Genomic DNA, 17,474 nt, shown 5'->3' with positions numbered 1-17,474 from the left:
TCGCAAAAAGCATGGGCAATCCTTCAAGAATGTACAAGGGCCATTCGTGACGGAATGGATATCCGTCAATACCCAGGATGAACTCGATTAGGCGGTACACACATCGAACCTATTTATCAATGTTAGCAACTACCATGTGAAAGGGGTAATCGCCTAAGTGGCGTAAGGATAGAATCTCACTTCAATGAAAAAACCGGAGATATAGATTCCCAGCAACACTTTGAATAGACCGCTGTCGATTCCATTCTTGGACACAGCATTCGCACGGCTATGAAATCGGGCCACCAACGCCAGGAACAACGAGAATGTAATCAATTGCAAAGCCAATCCACCCTTCAAGACATTTTCGCCGGTTGTTTTAGTGCTTCCCTCCCAATTCCCGGACGCAGCAATCCCGCTCCCAGACGCTTGTGTCAAGAAACTCAGAATATCCGACGTGACGAAGATACGTGGTAGCCACCATGGATTGATTCCCAGAATGCGCTGTTGCTTTTCAGATGAAGGGAGACCTGCTCGGATGAGTCTTCCTACGAGGAGGTACAGACTTGCACATACAAGGACAGGCGCAATGACGATGAGGGAGCTCGATCCTGCATACAAGGCGATAACCGTATTCATCTTAATGCTGACACAGCGCACGATGTATGCCAGAACTTCCATGAAGCCGCCTATGCATATAGGGATGAAGAACGAGGTATTGCGGTATTTGCCAGTCTTTGGACCGATGACCGTGGTGTAGAACAAGAAAGAGGTCGGGATGGCATTGAGGATGGCGAAGACAGCGGCGGCCGGTAAGGAGGCATTATAGAAGTAGAGATTGGTATCGGAGGACATGGCTGGGATTCAGAGACTTGTTTGGTGTATAGAAGAAATCTGTCAAGGCTGTAGGTAGTGATGTATGACAGGAGGGAGGTTATATATAAATAAATAAGTAGAAGGGGACAAGAATGGTATATATGATATGAATAGGAGTTGATGGAGATGTGGTGTGTATCTGAAGTAATTGCTCTAATGACGTGAAGCCACGCGAGAAGAGCATGGCTTTATATCTCGTTTATATCTCTCTGAAACCACCCAATTTATCATATAAATGACCGTTTGCATGCTCACACCCTCTCCTGGAAAATTCGAGGCAGTGCATAACGCTCTACCTTCACAATGGCCACAGGGGCCATCTCTCGCATAGCTCGCATTCGTGCCTGAACTTATCTGCCTGGCCCCACTCGAAGGCCTTGTTGGAGATATTCGTAATCCGCGATAAGTAAGTATAGCGATTCTAGGGCAGACACCCAGTAGAATTATGAGATGGAGCGGGTTAGAATAAGCAATGCCCTTGGTGACGAGTCTGGAACTGGATGGGAGAGCCTCAAGGCCACGAGCCGATCGTCATACGAGGGTCTTATTGGGGAGTTTCTGGTTTAGCCACCCTTGTCACAGATCAATTCCTCAAGACTTGGTCTGGTCTGATTGTGTACCTTGGAATATATAAGATATATTCACTGGTACTAGAAGAAGGTACTGAATATCTGAAAGATAGAGAAGATCCAGCGCACTGCGAGTACATCATACTCCGTACGTATCTTCAGTGCCAGTGGTCGCAACTCCTGTCAACTTCGGTTAGTCGAGTGAGCTATGCACGAGGGAGTCCGAGAACGCCGAGAATGACTTACGCGGCTGAAATTCTTTACGGCGCAAGGAACGAAGGTCTTCCTCTTCGGGAAATCGTTCGCATAAAAATGCGATTGGTCAAGAGCGCCTGGTGGAGTGAACGTTCAACTTAGCCACGACGGAAGCTTAACGTTAATCGCCAACATCAATCAACCATCTCGATGCTCAACACTGATCTCTGTGTCTGGACCATGATAACACCGGGCAGGGAGTACGTGTCTCGGCCGCGAGAGAGCTGGTGGGCGGCCCTCATGCGCATCTGGATGTTCCTCGGTGTAATACGCGATGTAGGCTCTGTCGTGTCAGATGAACTGCGTTCCAAGGCCTTGATGAAATCCTAGGGGGAATATGAGTATATCCGGGAATTGACCTCCGCATTCCTATCCTGATGGGACTAAAGATAGCCTTCATATCTTGATGGTCAACGTACAATCTAGGTAGCCAATGCACAGGGTGATAGAACGATTTGCTTATATCACCCACCTGATTCCAAGTCATGATCGAGGGACTCTTTGCGATGACGCAGTTGATACCACCGGCCTCCGGTCTCTCCTCGTGGCATCGGCCAACCCCAAAGATAGCAATCGATATGGGAACTCGAGCCCATCTACGCAGCTTTTCAAATTTCAGATCTCAACCTCAGAGGGCCATGTTTATACCACGTGACATAGGGCTTGATGTTAGGGCAAGAGAGACCCTTATGACATCACCATGATATCTACAACTCGTCATTGCAGTCCATAGTTGTCCTCTATACCTGAGTTGCTGGCTTGAATATCTTCCTCCGTCTCCTTCTTATCCCCGCAAACAAGTGAACATACCCCTTTATCCTAGGTTATTGTTCTCCCTCGACCCCCAAAACTGCGTATTACAAGCACATAGATATCCTCTTTCCTCTAAGGATGTCATCGTTCCTTCTTAGTCTTCTTTTTTACCATACTCTCATATATCCACGCATAAAAACTGCTTAAGCCAAAACATTTTGCGCGTTAAGCATACCAGAACTACCTTCAAGATGTCCAAGTCGTCAGAAATATCCAGGTTCCTAGATAGGAGAGCGGAAGAACTTACCGCCAACGTTAAAAACTATCTTCATCGCCAATTTATCATGCGTCACAAGGTCTCTGTTCATGAGTCAACCTTGGACGAATACCACGGGATGGTCGAGGCGCTGGATCGGCACGCCTTCTTCGCGAGTATACAGCTACGCACTCTCAAAAAAATGCGTAGAGCAGTTGAACAAGACATGGAGGAAGAACTCAATACACGGGGATTTGAAAATATTAAGATGCCCTCAAAGGACAGTGTCATTAGGAATGCATACGGCAAATCCATGGCTTGGAAGGCCTCGTATGCCCCTAACAACAGGCTCGAGGAAAAGGAGTATAGACGAGAAGTCGTTATCTACCTAAGGGCGAACTCCTATTCGGATGGAGCCAGTGTGGTCTTGTGTCCTATCGCTGGGCCATTCGACGAATTTGAAGTCCAAGCTGTATATCTCGTGCCCGAATCTTTGCCCGGGGATGCGCTGGCCTTCCTCTTTGGAATTGAAGAGTTTGACCTCCCCAACCCAAGAAATGGTAAGTAAAGCGCTTCCGACGAAGATTTAGACATGCTACTAAACTTGCTTAGGTATCGTTCTTCATAAAATCTTAGCGAAGGGATTAAAGGCTGGCATCTTTGCCATTATTCCAAGCTTACCTGCCGACGAAGGTCAGCCGGTGAAATGGAAATGTCTGCTAGTGGACCCAGGCGTAAAAAAAACCAGTTGGTTTCAATATTGGAAAGTAAGTTGGATTCCACGGCCACTGTTTTACTCAAGTTCCCTTTATCTGATCTCTCAGTAGAGGATTGACGGCATGGAACTTGCGTTCCAAGGTAGCACGCGCCCTGCACGTCGATATTTATATTTCCGCTTCGTAATGACCTACCTCATTGCGAAAAGGAAAGGGAATTATGAGTGGGTGGACAAGATTAGACACCGTGAAGTGCGATGGACGGCCAAGGGAAATTACGTCCAGAAGTCTCTCCTACTCTCCGTGGGCAGAAGTGTTTCTGGCACTGATCTCCCATCAGCCCTATACGAGGGAAACACTTTTGACGCTCGGGAAGTTGAGCCGGAGATAGAACTTGCACTAACCGTGGCTCTGCGGGCGGAAATAAAAGTGCAATGCCGTATTTCGGAGCTGACTTTGATGGAGAAAGTGACTAGTCAGCATCTCTAACCTTCCACCTGCGCCCCTTATTTTGCACCAGTCTTTCGTTAAAAGTTGGTAGATAGCAAGTTTAATGTATCATTTTTGATCAAAAAATTGGTATATTTCATTATATACAATGAACTAATTCTGCACCACAGATATGGGGTCATTAAGTCGCCTCTGAGGCCGTGCTTGCGGCCCTCAGAGCTGCTGTCTTTTGGTCAAATTCTCGTTTTGTGGCATTGATTTCATCAATCAGAGGCCGGTTGTTCAGAGCACGAATTGCGGCTTGGTTACCAGCCTCCGACTTGCTCAATCCACTTCCAGAGCCTAGGTGTTTCTTCTCATAACCCCATCCAGTAAGATAGACACCAATGAAAGAAGTGACCAACCCTCCATCACGCACGGGAGGCTTCTCATCAATGTACTGTAGCTTAATCCCTTTACTCACAACCGTAGCTGAAAGCTTATCTTTGAAAGTTATGTTGCCGTTCTGCCCTCGTTCTGCTGGTGGTACGGGAAGCCTCACTTCTGCAAGCTTGGGCAGCCATAACTGTGTTAGCCAGCTTTCTACCACTCGAAGGCCGTTTTCAGGGTCTGAGATAATTGCTGCGGCAACGTAAGCTTCAAACACATCACCCCTGATTTTTATCCACCGTTTTGGATGATTTCGATAATCTGAGGAAGTCTTTAACAGCTTATCAAAGCCATATGCCGTTGCATACTGAGCTAGTGTCTCATTTTTCACCATAGTCTCGCGGGCCTGCGCTATTTTACCAGCGGGCAGGGTAGGGAATTTCTCCCATATTAACCGGGTCGATATAAGTTCAATGTAAGCATCTCCTAGAACTTCTAATCTGTCGTACGTCTTCTCTGAGGATGAAACGGATCCTGGGCCTCGCTCCACAATGCCTGTATGTGTGAATACTGCAGATTTCAGGGTCTCGTCTTTAATGGGAGGTAGAAGAGGCAGAGTCGCATCCTCCGGGATACGCGCCGGTGTTTGCGGTTCGCTAGGCATCGACGGAAGCCGTAACTGCTTAGTGTGGTTTAATGACGGTGTCTCCGAGCTTGCAAATGCTTTATGTATACGTTTCAATCCTTTCATAATACCCTTGCTGTTGTCCTTCTCGACGCTTTCAATGAGATCGGACTGGGCGAGTAGATCTTGAGTAAGCCTCTGGAGCTGGATAAGCTGGAATTGAATATGTAGTCGATTCTCTTCATTTTGCTTCGTATTCGTCTCATCCGGCTTCTTCTCGCACGGTTCTTTCTATAAAAATAAAAGATAATTAGTTATCCATAAATTTCTCGAAGATCGTGGATGAGCTGTTCGATAACGCGTAGGAGTCACATACCGGTTCTTTTTTGGCTCGTTTTGTGGTCTGGGAGCCGCCCGCGTCTGATGCTCGCTTGGTTCCCATTTTATATTAATTTAAATATATATTCTGTTAGGAAGAAGGGCAGGTGTTGAACGATCGTGAATTTCGAGCCTTCGCGAGGTTCCTGATGCTGGGTGCTTGTCAGCAAGTTTAGCCGAGCGGAGCCAAGAAGGGAAAGTCTAAACGTCAGCTTCAAGATCGTTCAAAAAGTGTTGATGGAACGAGGACCTCGACATCTACCATAAAAGCTCCAGTCCAGTCCCGAACAGCACAATTTACGAAATGGCGGCTCCCCGGTCGCGGATGTTGGATCTGCTAAAGGTTTGCGCTCCGTGTTTTGTCAACCCTGGCTGTCAATTGTTGTCCTCTAAGGCGATTTCGTCCCTGGTGAAGACTTCTCGTTAACGTATTCATATCTCATCTAGGCCCAATGCCGCATCTTCACTCACACCTTCAATCCTGAAGGTCTCCGACTGGGAAACAAGATTCTACGCCAGCGACTACGCGGAGCTACTCTTGCTGCATATTACCCCAGAAAGACCCTAACCTTCCGGGACTTCCAAGATGCCTATCTTCCACTAGGTCTTGAGACATACGATCACGAGAAAGTACACGATGAGGACATAAAACAAGTGTATGGACTTTTCTAGAACCCAGCCGTAGCTGTAGCCTACGGCAACATGACCAAGAAGGCTTGTGAGTTTGGATAGCGGCTAATACCTTTAAATTACAGGCGAAAACTACGTGGAAAGGGGCCACCGAAGAAGAAACGCACAGCTGCAGGTACGAATTATCCATATATTGCCTATATGAAGAAGTTGCTTCATTCTATGGCTATATCCAAACTGCAGATCCCAGGCGCTATACGGCTTCCCCGGCCATCACCCTCTTATTTCACAATTCACTAACCGTTATGATTTATAGAGTCGAAGTCGGCAAAGAAGAAGAGATAGTGGCCTTCGTGATGACCGTTTTGAGTTTATATTGTACAATATATGGGTTCGTTTTTACAGGGATTTCTTAGCATTTAGCATCGGGTAAAGATGCTCTTATTCTTCCTGTGCAGGTCCATCTACGTTTTGTTTGAGCACACCCACCATCTCTGTCTGATAATAGCCTTATAACTAGGCTGGGTTTCCGTTGACACGGTATTCATGCTGTGCTTATGATTCCAAGCCGATATGTTCGGCGCCCAGCCCAACAGCATCCATGATATGGAATACAATGGAGCCCGCTCAGAATAGCGCGTGGCTCTCTGTATTAATTCCGGCTTTTAGCACTGTTTGTTTTCCCCTCCAATGGAATAATTTAATTAGATTTTGTATAACTGTATAATTTCTGTGGCTCAATAGACATTTTGCCTGGCCCAAATTTACATCACGTGACCATGTTGATTGGCGCCGCTGGTGTTCATCGCGGAAATATGACAATCTTCATTAGCTATTGCAGCTACATTTACACAACAAACCCCTTTACAATACTTCCGGTGCTGATCTTCTAAGCCTGAAATCTTGCATACATTGCGATCTAGCTTATTAATCTCTTTAACCGACCATAACACCGTGCTTGAACCCTGTGACGGTACCAACTTTTCATCATGCCTGCGGCGGTCGCGAAACCGTCAAAAAATCAACTGAGAAGGGCGAAGAAGAAAGCTAAGAAAATTGAGGTTTGTAGCTCAGGCGGCCGTCACTATAATGAACACAAGCTAACACGTTTAACCCAGGAGCAATCTAAAGGCAGCGGAGATGTGTCTTCAACGACTCCCTCTGAGGAACCTGTAACTGCACCAACCGCCACCAAGACCGAGAGTAAACCAGACGACTCGAAGCCAAACGATGAACTCGACTATGCGTCAACTACGTTTGCGCCCGCCGAAGCGGACAATGAATTATTTCAACTCTACCAGGATGTGATGGTGAAATTTGACCAGAGTGAAACCGAAGACTCTACCACGAAAAAATCAGATAAACCCGAAATGTACTTCGACGTAGACGATATCCCGGATGAAGAAGAGGAAGATAACGTGGAAGCCAAAATATCGAAGAAGAAGCGCAAGCAGATGAATAAACTATCGGTTGCTCAGCTTAAGGCCATGGTCCGGAAACCCGAGGCGGTGGAGTGGACAGATGCAGATGCTTCGGATCCAAGGCTCTTAGTTCACATCAAGACTTATCGCAACGTGGTTCCCGTGCCGGGCCATTGGTCATTGAAGCGCGAATACTTGTCATCCAAACGAGGAATCGAAAAGGCTGCGTTCCAACTACCCAAGTTTATCCAGGAGACAGGCATTGCAGAGATGAGAGATGCGGTTTTAGAGAAACAGGATCAGCAAACACTAAAACAGAAACAGCGTGAAAGGGTACAGCCTAAGATGGGAAAACTTGATATCGACTATCAGAAGCTCTACGAGGCATTTTTCCGATTTCAGACGAAGCCAGAGCTGACAAGGTACGGTGAGGTTTACTACGAAGGAAAGGAGTTCGAGACCAACTTGAAGCATCTCCGGCCTGGGGAGCTTAGTGATGAACTAAAGGAAGCATTAAATATTCCTCCGGGAGCCCCGCCACCTTGGTTGATAAATCAACAACGATTCGGTCCTCCGCCATCATATCCCGCGATTAAAATACCCGGCCTCAATGCCCCGCCACCTCCTGGTGCGATGTGGGGATACCACCCAGGAGGATACGGGAAACCTCCAGTTGACGAGCACAACAGGCCTTTGTATGGTGGTGATATCTTTGGCGTGCTACAGACGCAGCAAAATGTACAACAAGGTGAGCCGGTTGAGAAAGATTTGTGGGGAGAGCTTCAACCACCTGAGGAAGAGGAGGAGGAAGAGGAAAGTGAGGAGGAAGACGAGGAGGAAGAGGATGAAGAGGATGTCGGTGCAGGGCTACAAACTCCGAGCGGTCTGGAGACCCCAAGCGGAATGGCTTCCTCTATTCCCTCCGAGTTTGGCGGAACACATAGCATTTCTGGCGAGTTTGATGTTCGAAAGCACCACAGGGGCACAGAAACCGAAGAATCACCGCAACCACGATCTGCCTACCAGGTCATACCCGAACGTGAGACACAGGTTAAGGGGTTCTTCGGCGGTGACAGAATTTACGATCTTAAGGGAACGACAGCCAATCTCCCAGTCCTTGGAGCTGAGGATGAGAACCGAAAGCGGAAGAGGCCTGGCGATGTTGATGTAGCTGTGGATCTAGAAGCTTTGGAGGGTCAAAGTCTTGACAAGGAAAGCTTGAAGAACCTTTACGAATCGCAGAAAAAGCAAGAGGAGAATCCAAATTGGTTCCAGGAAGATCTCAGTGATATGATTGCGAGTGAAAGCCGAAAGAGATTGAAGAAGGACGAGGAACGGCGAACCAAGCGGTAAGCCAGTCCATGGGAACATACCATATGTACAATAGGAGCTGGAGTTGAATAGGGGCTTTATAATACCTGGGAAACACGAGCATTTCGAGAACGAGAGAGAATACCGTAGCCGCCAAATGCATTATACGGATTAAAGCATACAACCTGCATCAACTCATACCTACTAACTATTCGACCTTCTTGTCCCTTTCCTTTTTCTTTTCTTTCTTTTCTACAACTGCGAATTCTTCAAAAGGGGAAAGATACACGTGACCTAGATGGATTTCAACCGCGGCAGTCCCGATCGGGTTTAGTGGCGCCTTACGAAGAATCAAGCGCGACTTTTTTGATATTTCGATATCAGGAACAAGCAACAAAGATTTGACCAGACCACGACATGGCCTGCTCGACGCCGATTCCGACTTTCTTTTAAACAGTGTTAGCGGTTATTTCTTCAGACACGCTCTCTAACATCTCCTGGCGCAACCGATCCCGCACTGCCACCGCTATCATTACCAGCTCCAGCAACTCTTCCAAGGACAGGCACCCGTCGTACATCGCCAGCAATTATGGATCGTGAAAGAAGGTTCGCAAGATACCGCCAGATGGGCTAGGGATAGCATCCTGGGCCCTTAATATACCCCTATAAATGGCTGTTAAATGATTTAAAATACTAACACTGTTTATCAGATTCGATGACACCCGCCGCGGAGGCGAGAGCTATCGCCCGTTGGATCGCAATTTTCGCCGCTCTCCTCGCCCTGACAATCGACCGTTCCGCTCTCCGTCACGTAACCGCTCACCGATGAGACCAACTGCGGATACATGGGCACCACCAAGCAGACCTCGACCTCGGAGCCGTTCACCTGATAACTTTAGACCGCGATCGAGAAGTCCGCTCTTTAGAGGCCGTGAGAAAGGCCCAAATTTTACCAACCGACCTCGTTCTCCCCCCAGGCGGCCATCTCCAAGCCGCGATAGACCTCCGAGGTTCAATCGGAGGTCACGATCTCCGCCTCCATTTGATAGGAATAGAAGTCCTGGTTTGAAGCGCGGCCGGGACCCGTCCCCGTCTACCATCAATGCACCTCGCGCGCCAAAGAGAGAGCGGAATTACTCTCCTCCACGAAATAGATTTGATCGTCAGCGAACGCCTCCTTTCAATGAGTCTATACAATCACGAGATACAAGGATGGGTGGTGTCAGGAGGAGGTCTAGGAGTATTGATCGACGAAGCTCACGAGGGGAACCCAATGGTGGGAGAGGGCCACCGCCGCGATCGCCTTCTATTGCCGAACGCTCTGGTCAAACGTCCGCTCATGGTTCAGCTGCCACATCCCGACGTTCTTCTCCTCCCACGCAGGAGAGGTCGAGCCGCAACCACCCGAATGCTTCAAGCCACGGTCCGCCTCCCGGGATGCCACGGTCGCAATATGATAGCGGACATCCACATGGAAATGCGCCCCGTTTTCCTGAAGGAAGTAGGAGGCCCTCTAGTCGGCCTCCCTCCCCCTCTAGAAGGCCGTCGGCCAACATTCAATTACAATCGCCACGTTCGCATGAGCCACCAAGGCCCTATGAAAATGACCATGATAGGAACCAAAGCACACCAGCTAGACCGCCAACAGGCCCTCGCACTGAGAGCAGCCCTTCGATTCAAGGACAAGGTGCGAATGCTCCGCCCGGCGGAATATCCCCTCCCGTAGGCCCATCTGCCGCGTCGAGATCGATGAGGCACCCCACACGCGGCGGCCATATGGCTCTGTTGTCTGCTCCCACTCGTCCTAAAGGCGCATCTGGACCAGGCTTCAATCGGGACGGCCCTCCAACTGGCCCCCGGGAAAGCATGAGGCCCGGGTCTGGCCCTATTCCTGGTCCTGGTCCTGGTCCTGGTCCTAGTTCGATCCGACGGAGCAGCACTCACGCGCCACCACCGCAACATCATGGACACCCGCCGTCCGGTCCTCGCGGTGCAGGCGGTAGCCCTGCGCCTGGCCCTGGGCATGAAGCAAGACCACGGCCACCATTCAGACATGGCAATGGCACTTCTACGACTTACCCACGTACACAAAGATTCACTAATCATCTAGCTGGGCTTCCTACTACCGTCCCTGGGGGCAAGTTACTGCCATCGGGCCTGGATCCCACTACTGAGAAGCGATTGGCACAGCTAGAAGCCGATAAAGAAAAACTTTTAGAGCAAATTTCTGAAAAACAAAAAGCGAAGCGGGCGTCCCTTAGAGAATGGGATAAACTAAGCCGGGAGAGTGAGACCGGAGCGTTAAGGACTGACCTTGCGGACGGTCACCTCCAGAGGATGTCCGAGACTGAGGGTATCGGCGGCGGAGTCGCATTTTAACCACTTGTATACTCGTATTCTTTGGGATACTTACTTCCAGGCGTTGGTTGGGAGGGTTATGGGCTCAAGGCCATGGGCTTGTATGGAGCTATGATTCGACATGGCGTTGTACTAATATCAGGTTTCTCTACTGTATGATTAAAGGTCGACCTGTATCTTAATCAAGGATCTGTTAGCGTTCTGCATAGTTAATATAGCTGAAATGAAATGGAAAATCAGCTACCGTGAACCAACTGATCCCATTTCATCCCTAATATCCTTGCTAACAAGCATATAATAGCCCAAAATGAAGCTCTCACCATACAAATGTTCCGAGGTTGTAAATTACCCAAACGGGCAATTTTTGACGCCATCAGACAAATCTCACATGACCGCTATATATTGATGATTACATAAGTCTTTCCTTTCCTCCTCCGCGTCACCAAATCAAAGCTGATTACAGCATCTTGTGGCCTTCGTGTCAACATCAGCTTCTGCTCAAGAATTGCATCACATTTCGCATTCCAACACGCACATTGCCGGTGCTTCTTCAAGGAACTGGGTAGTACATTCTCCGGCCAGATGCCATATCGCCATATGCGTGGAGCAGAGCCTTTCATCTCGGATTAAGCTACAATTCTACGCTTCCGTGGCCGAAATCACCTACCATTAGTCCCCCCCTGATCGCGGCATCGCAAACAATTTACGCCCCTGGTAAACGAGGCCTCTGAGGCATAACGATCAAGATGAATATTTTCCGGCTTCTCGGTAAGCTCCTCATGGCAGTTTTACAACCTGTTGACCGTGTCCGGTGACAATTGTTTAAGCAACCAACTAATCAATCGGCTTTATTTCTAGCGGATATTTCCCATCTCCTTTCCATTTTTATTTTGCTGCACAAAATGAAATCGTCAAGTGTATGCGCAAGACCCAGCTTAAGTCCTCCTTCGAATCGTAAACTGACGCCTATTACAGAGTTGTTCGGGAATATCGTTCAAATCGCAATCATTATACTTGATAGTCTACGTTACTCGATACCTCGGTATTTACCCCCTGCTTTATATCCAACGCTGTTACTGCTATGAAGAGCAATTCCCCCTCCCGCTCCACTCAGAAGAAAAGCTATGAATCCTGTGCTAACCAGACGTTCTTCTAATCTGTTAGACCTGTTCTGGAATTTTACCGGCTCCCCTTACAACACCATTTTTAAAATCCTATTCATCTCTTCTTCTGCGTATACTATTTATTTGATGCTCAATGAATTTAAGCCGACCCACGACCCAAATATCGATACATTCAAAGTCGTATATCTTCTCGGCGCCAGCGCTGCTCTAGGGGTCCTATTCCCGTACAAGTACACCGCCTCGGAGGTGAGTTTTGCCGCGAAATCCCTGCGACATGTTCTTATATATACATTTTCAAATATTAATATTCATTTCCCCGTGGTTTAGATTCTCTGGGCGTTCTCAATCTGGCTGGAGTCGGTCGCCATCTTACCTCAGCTGTTTATGCTTCAGCGCACTGGTGAAGCTGAAACAATAACCACCCACTACCTCTTCGCGCTGGGCGCGTATCGTGCCTTGTATATTCCTAACTGGATCTACCGATACTTTGCCGATGGGTACCTAGATCCCATTGCTGTTGTTGCCGGCATCATTCAGACTATCCTATACGCGGACTTCTTCTGGATCTATTTCAACAAGTCAGTTTTTGAGATCTTTCCTTTCAAAGGCTTAATTTCCCTCTCAGTTATAGCCGGAACGCGCAATATTTGAATCTAACCAGCTTTTTCTCATAGGGTTCTCAAGGGCAAGAAATTCTCGCTGCCAGTATAAGCTAAGAGAGCATCTTTCAGAAGGAAGAACTGGGCTTAAGTCCCAGGCAGTCGTTATTTTCCTTTTAAATAAAGGCAAACATCTATTATGAGAAAGGATGGATGACCTGAGAAATTCGGCTTTTAATTTTATCTCCGTATCACAGAACTAACAACGGCGGTATGAACTACTTTCATCTATTAAGTCACAAGAACATTTGTAATAAATATGTTACCCAAAGTGCCTTATATTGGGTACATCTAAAATTCTTTCTCAATTTCCTCTCAATGCTCTTATGAGGCTGGTCTAATGTTTGAACATGTTCACTGTTATAGAAAGGATGTGGTCATTGTCTCCTATATTTTTCCCCTTTTATCTTCATTTTATCTTTCATCTATATGCTTGTTCATTTATTGTTCTTTCATTGGTTACTCTTCCCCTTTAAGGCCAAGTTTCACCTATCTTTCATAGTGCTTCAGTTAATCTGAGTATCGCAAGGGTCAGAGATGCACAGAAAGTATGTATAATTACATTATTTATTTTAGAAACCTATATTATTTTATTTGACTTGATATGAGTTCCTATATCCTAGAAGTTAAAGTATCAGAGCATACAAGGAAATAAGTAGTAGAAAAACCTGAAAGACAATTCAATGGTATTGTTTATTGCCCTTGCTATTGACGTGAAGGCCAGACTGATATTACATAGCTGTACCCCTTCGTTTAGATTTCCTGTGCATGTAAAAAATAAACCTAAAGTGAAAAATAAACCAGAAAAGTGCAAGGAGATAAGAAAACAAAAATGAATATAGAGGTTCCCAAATAAATAGTCCGTGACTGCCTTGTGCTTCCATGCCATAACTTTGAAAAAATAGCTTCCATATTCCATTGTAACACCCTGCGTTTCCCATATCCAAATGTTTTTAAAATGTCATATATGTTGCGGGTAACTTTTGTGCTCTTGGGTTTCCGTCATTAGTAGTGATATTAGTGTTGAATTTCCTTCTGTACGTGCATTCCTCGAGTGAAACGTTTTTGGAATTCCAGAACGAAACGAGTATATGTCGTGGCCAGATTTTTTTCGGTGAAGGATATTAAAATATGAGAAAGTAGAAAGAAAAAAGGTGAAAAGGTCCAGAGATATAGCAAGGTAAAAAAAAAATAATGGGTGTGGTATGCCCTTTGCTGGGTTAATGCTTCCGTGGAATCGCCATGGGGACGAAAACATAATGTCGACTTTCCCTATCGTAACAATACACACATCCGATAAGCATTCGACATCGGACCATCCGGTGTCTAAAAGCCATTACTAGCCATGTCATGATCTCCTAGTAATGATGGGATTCCGAAATGTGGTGGCTTTCATCGTAGCTCGGGTGGTACTCTAGCTGATTAGACTGCATAGACAATGTCGTTGCTAAGCCATGGCTGCCACCTCCCGTGCCATTTGATTCATTGCCTGATGTCAACGTCCTTGGGAGCGATGCCCAGCTGTTTGTAGTCGACGGTAGGGGGTTCATATGTGAATTGTGGTATTGGCTCGACAAGCTTGTATGATGTGGGGTTGGTGGCCAAGTTAGTGCTGAAGGAATATTGGATTGAGTTGCATGTGGAGCCTCTGGTCGCGCAGGATAAGGAATCCCTGGCCGGCTTATGATAGACTCTCGGCGGGAGTCTGGCGGTGAGAGAAGGTATGGAGAAGGACCCAGTACATGGTCAGGCTTGGGAGAGCTTCGACATGAAGTTGGGGGCGTTAATCGAGATCCTCCTCTTCGAACCTGGCATGTTGGACATATTTTGACAAAGCGTGATATCAGTTCTTTTGGCACCCTATATCAAAGTAGAGTGTTAACAACATTGTGGCTTTGCGGTGTTTATCATTATTCCACCCGTTTCCTTTTTGGCAGTCGAGGTGGCTTACCAAGAATATATTCTTCTAACTTGTGCTGAAGTCTTGTCACGGCCACCGTGTTGGCATTGCTGATGCGCGCGAGTCAAGATTTTGAAAAGCTTTTCACGTATTGCTACCGGCTTTCCTTCATGACATATCATTTTTCGGGACTGCAGTTGAGAATTAAATCAATTAGCAACAAAGTTTTATATTTAAATCTCAACCGAAGGGGCCGATCTGAACGAAATGGATGACCAACCACGGGCGTCCTGCTGTCATTAGGCTCTAGCCTGAACATTTTCTTCACCCAAAACCTAGAGCAGCATTAGACCCTGGAGTAAAAAATATGTCTCTTATGGCTTTTGGGGGTTCATGATATTCAATGCATAATTTCTCATGCTTTTCCTAGACCGTTGGTCGTTGGGGAACGTACCTAAACTGGGCAGATTCAATAGCCGTATCCTTTGGGTCGGTGAGAACTATTTTGATATTTCGCGCTCTCCTGGAGTGTATCAACGCTTTGTCTTGCTTTTTGACAGAAAGGTCATCAACGTAGCTATATTAAACCATTAGCTTCTGTAAAACCGGACGATCTAGCCTCGTAGCATAAATGAGGAAGAAATTACCTCTTCATGAGTTGATCAAACTCTCGAACATCCGGAAATCCTTCCAAAGCGGGGATGACAGGTTCTGACATGACCGTTTGCTCATTGCAGGATTCCTGAGCTTCGATTTCTATCTCCCAAAACGGTTCGTGTAGAGGAAAAAGCCTGTGTGGTGCAGGAAATCTAGGCTGTGATATATACTGTGGGTGGCACTGATATCCCGTAGACGACGACGAAGGAGGAGTCAGAAGTGAGGGGTGCTGAGGAGGCTGCGTGTACATAGCCTGGTGTGATGGATATGATGGAGGAATAGAGGTTGCCTCGGCGGAATGATGATTATATGGAGCCAGAACTTGGTGGCTCGAATAAGACTGGTTGAAGGGTGGCTGCGAAAAGCTGTACTGGTTGTTTCTGCCGTAGGTATACTCCTGGTCCTCCTCATGGTGCTGGTAGTGGTGTGACATGACTGCTGCGCCGCCTGATGGGCCAATTGCGGATCGTTGGCTCTGGTTTTGATATTGATGCTTCCTGTGATCGTCCAAGAGAGCGCTGTCAGGAGCAAGTAACCTCAACGCAACGGTAGAAGAGGAGTCGACAATGTCATGAGCTCGGGACGAGATCGTATCTGCATTGAAGGGGGCAGGGGAGAAGTGAGGGTTGTGGGAAGCAGTATTGACACAAGGACGAGAAAGTGTATCGCATGCCATTGATAGTGGGAAGTGAATCGCAATTTGTTTTGCCTTTGCTTCCTCCCTATCGTTCTATCCTTTCTATATCTGTGGGCCGGCGAAGGATAGTGGCAGAAGAGCTCTTCTTAAGCGCCACGGGGCCGGGGAATGAAAGAAGAGGAAGACGACTGACAGGCGAGATTATTCCAAAAAAATATCACTAACACTCAACAATTTGACGCTCGATCTTATGCGGATGCCGATTAATAAGAAGTGGAACTAGATCACGGATACCCGCGACTAAGAGAAGCGCCAGCACGGACGGGAATATTTAATAAGAAGAATAGATCTGAGGGTTAGCGTCATGTGAACCGGGGATAACCTCGATGGACTGAAGATGATCAACGAGCGGAAACGCGGGTGCAGGGTTCAATTAATAGTAAAACCAGACAAGAAAAGGTTTCCTGAGTGATGTTCAAAAAAGAGTTAACAAGCCATCGAACAACCGGGTTGCAATGGCTTGAATTGGGTGACAAGAAGCCAGGAGATAAATACAACGCAGCAAAGAGGCGAGTCCGGTGCATGGAATGTTCGGAAGGGGCTTTCCTGGCACCTCAACACAAGCACGGAGAGAGCGGGCAACGATCAGACCAGAGAAAGTATTAATATGATTTGGAGAAACGTTGCAGCTCTGGCTGTCTCTCTTGAATTGATTTTACCTTTCAGTCGTCGACCAGGTACCTCTGGCACCTTGCAAGGTACGACCGATTTGCATTGTAGTCAGCATCTTTTAAGGGGATCCAAGAAGGAATGACTGGCTTATGCAGAAAGGTGCATGGGTTCTGACCAGTAATACGGCTTGACGCCGTCCATATTGATTTTTTTAGCCTGCAAAGGGAGGGATTGTAGATGTGGTGGTGGCTGGAGGGATGTTGGAAAGCAAAAGAAAACATGCTAATTTTTTCGTTCTTTTCCCTTCTCCCCACCTTTCGAGTAAAAAAAATTATAAGATTTTTGAAGGGGGGGGGATAGGATTCGTCAGGGTTTGTTGATCGACCCAAGACCACATGGATCAAGGGCATACGGAGTAGCAGAATAACCCTTTTTCAAGAAAAGCTGATCCCGTTGTTCCAGTACTCCGTAGTTACGCAGCCCTCTCTGTAAGTACATAGTACCGTGCTTCGTTTGGGATAGGCCACACCAAAAAGTAAGGCTGCTAGCCTGTCGGGAGGGTCTAGACATGCCAAAACTCGGGCCCTAGGAGCCGGGGCCGCACTAACTCGTCACTAATTAGGCCCGCTTTGGTTGTCGACCTTTTTCCTTTTTCCCCTGTAAGGGTACTTGCTTTTTCTCCTCTGCCTCATGAAAATTTCGACGGTGTTTCCCATCAACTTGAAGAAGTATATGCAGTACGGAGTACTCCATAGAGCTGACCTATCTGATAATTAGCACGGAGGTAGTTTCATCTTCGCTGGCCGATAAGCTCACCAGACCGGTATAAACAAGACAATGGCATTGTGGGCGGCGAATGGGGGAAGCCCTATTATAGAA

General features: G+C 47.1%; 7 protein-coding genes across 7 annotated transcripts; 5 read left to right on the top strand and 2 right to left on the bottom strand.

The window, feature by feature from the left end:
• Positions 1–153: 153 nt before the first annotated feature.
• Positions 154–834, bottom strand: GIQ15_06552 (RTM1; the record flags this gene model as incomplete). Its single annotated transcript, XM_033553969.1, has 1 exon — positions 154–834. The coding sequence occupies one exon, from the start codon at positions 832–834 to the stop codon at positions 154–156; it is 681 nt and encodes a 226-aa protein (XP_033403484.1).
• Positions 835–2,683: 1,849 nt separating this feature from the next.
• On the top strand, positions 2,684–3,893 carry GIQ15_06551 (uncharacterized protein; the record flags this gene model as incomplete). Its single annotated transcript, XM_033553968.1, has 3 exons — positions 2,684–3,248; positions 3,301–3,455; positions 3,516–3,893. 3 exons carry the CDS (start codon positions 2,684–2,686, stop codon positions 3,891–3,893), a joined length of 1,098 nt encoding a protein of 365 aa, XP_033403483.1.
• A 142-nt stretch (positions 3,894–4,035) lies between these two features.
• On the bottom strand, positions 4,036–5,290 carry GIQ15_06550 (RNase3 domain-containing protein; the record flags this gene model as incomplete). The annotated part of the gene is made up of 2 exons (XM_033553967.1): positions 4,036–5,139; positions 5,225–5,290. The coding sequence occupies 2 exons, from the start codon at positions 5,288–5,290 to the stop codon at positions 4,036–4,038; spliced, it is 1,170 nt and encodes a 389-aa protein (XP_033403482.1).
• Positions 5,291–6,845: 1,555 nt separating this feature from the next.
• GIQ15_06549 (splicing factor 3B subunit 2) lies at positions 6,846–8,630 on the top strand (the record flags this gene model as incomplete). Its single annotated transcript, XM_033553966.1, has 2 exons — positions 6,846–6,917; positions 6,975–8,630. 2 exons carry the CDS (start codon positions 6,846–6,848, stop codon positions 8,628–8,630), a joined length of 1,728 nt encoding a protein of 575 aa, XP_033403481.1.
• A 1,060-nt stretch (positions 8,631–9,690) lies between these two features.
• Positions 9,691–10,314, top strand: GIQ15_06548 (uncharacterized protein; the record flags this gene model as incomplete). Its single annotated transcript, XM_033553965.1, has 1 exon — positions 9,691–10,314. One exon carries the CDS (start codon positions 9,691–9,693, stop codon positions 10,312–10,314), a length of 624 nt encoding a protein of 207 aa, XP_033403480.1.
• Positions 10,315–10,364: 50 nt separating this feature from the next.
• On the top strand, positions 10,365–10,967 carry GIQ15_06547 (uncharacterized protein; the record flags this gene model as incomplete). The annotated part of the gene is made up of 1 exon (XM_033553964.1): positions 10,365–10,967. One exon carries the CDS (start codon positions 10,365–10,367, stop codon positions 10,965–10,967), a length of 603 nt encoding a protein of 200 aa, XP_033403479.1.
• Positions 10,968–11,848: 881 nt separating this feature from the next.
• On the top strand, positions 11,849–12,781 carry GIQ15_06546 (ER lumen protein retaining receptor 1; the record flags this gene model as incomplete). Its single annotated transcript, XM_033553963.1, has 5 exons — positions 11,849–11,863; positions 11,922–11,988; positions 12,111–12,316; positions 12,398–12,648; positions 12,745–12,781. The coding sequence occupies 5 exons, from the start codon at positions 11,849–11,851 to the stop codon at positions 12,779–12,781; spliced, it is 576 nt and encodes a 191-aa protein (XP_033403478.1).
• Positions 12,782–17,474: the final 4,693 nt, after the last annotated feature.

Source organism: Arthroderma uncinatum (genome assembly GCF_011692745.1).
Source record: "Arthroderma uncinatum strain CBS 119779 chromosome Unknown scaffold5, whole genome shotgun sequence".
In the NCBI taxonomy this organism is placed as follows: domain Eukaryota; kingdom Fungi; phylum Ascomycota; class Eurotiomycetes; order Onygenales; family Arthrodermataceae; genus Arthroderma; species Arthroderma uncinatum.
This window is presented reverse-complemented; position numbering and strand designations above follow the sequence as displayed.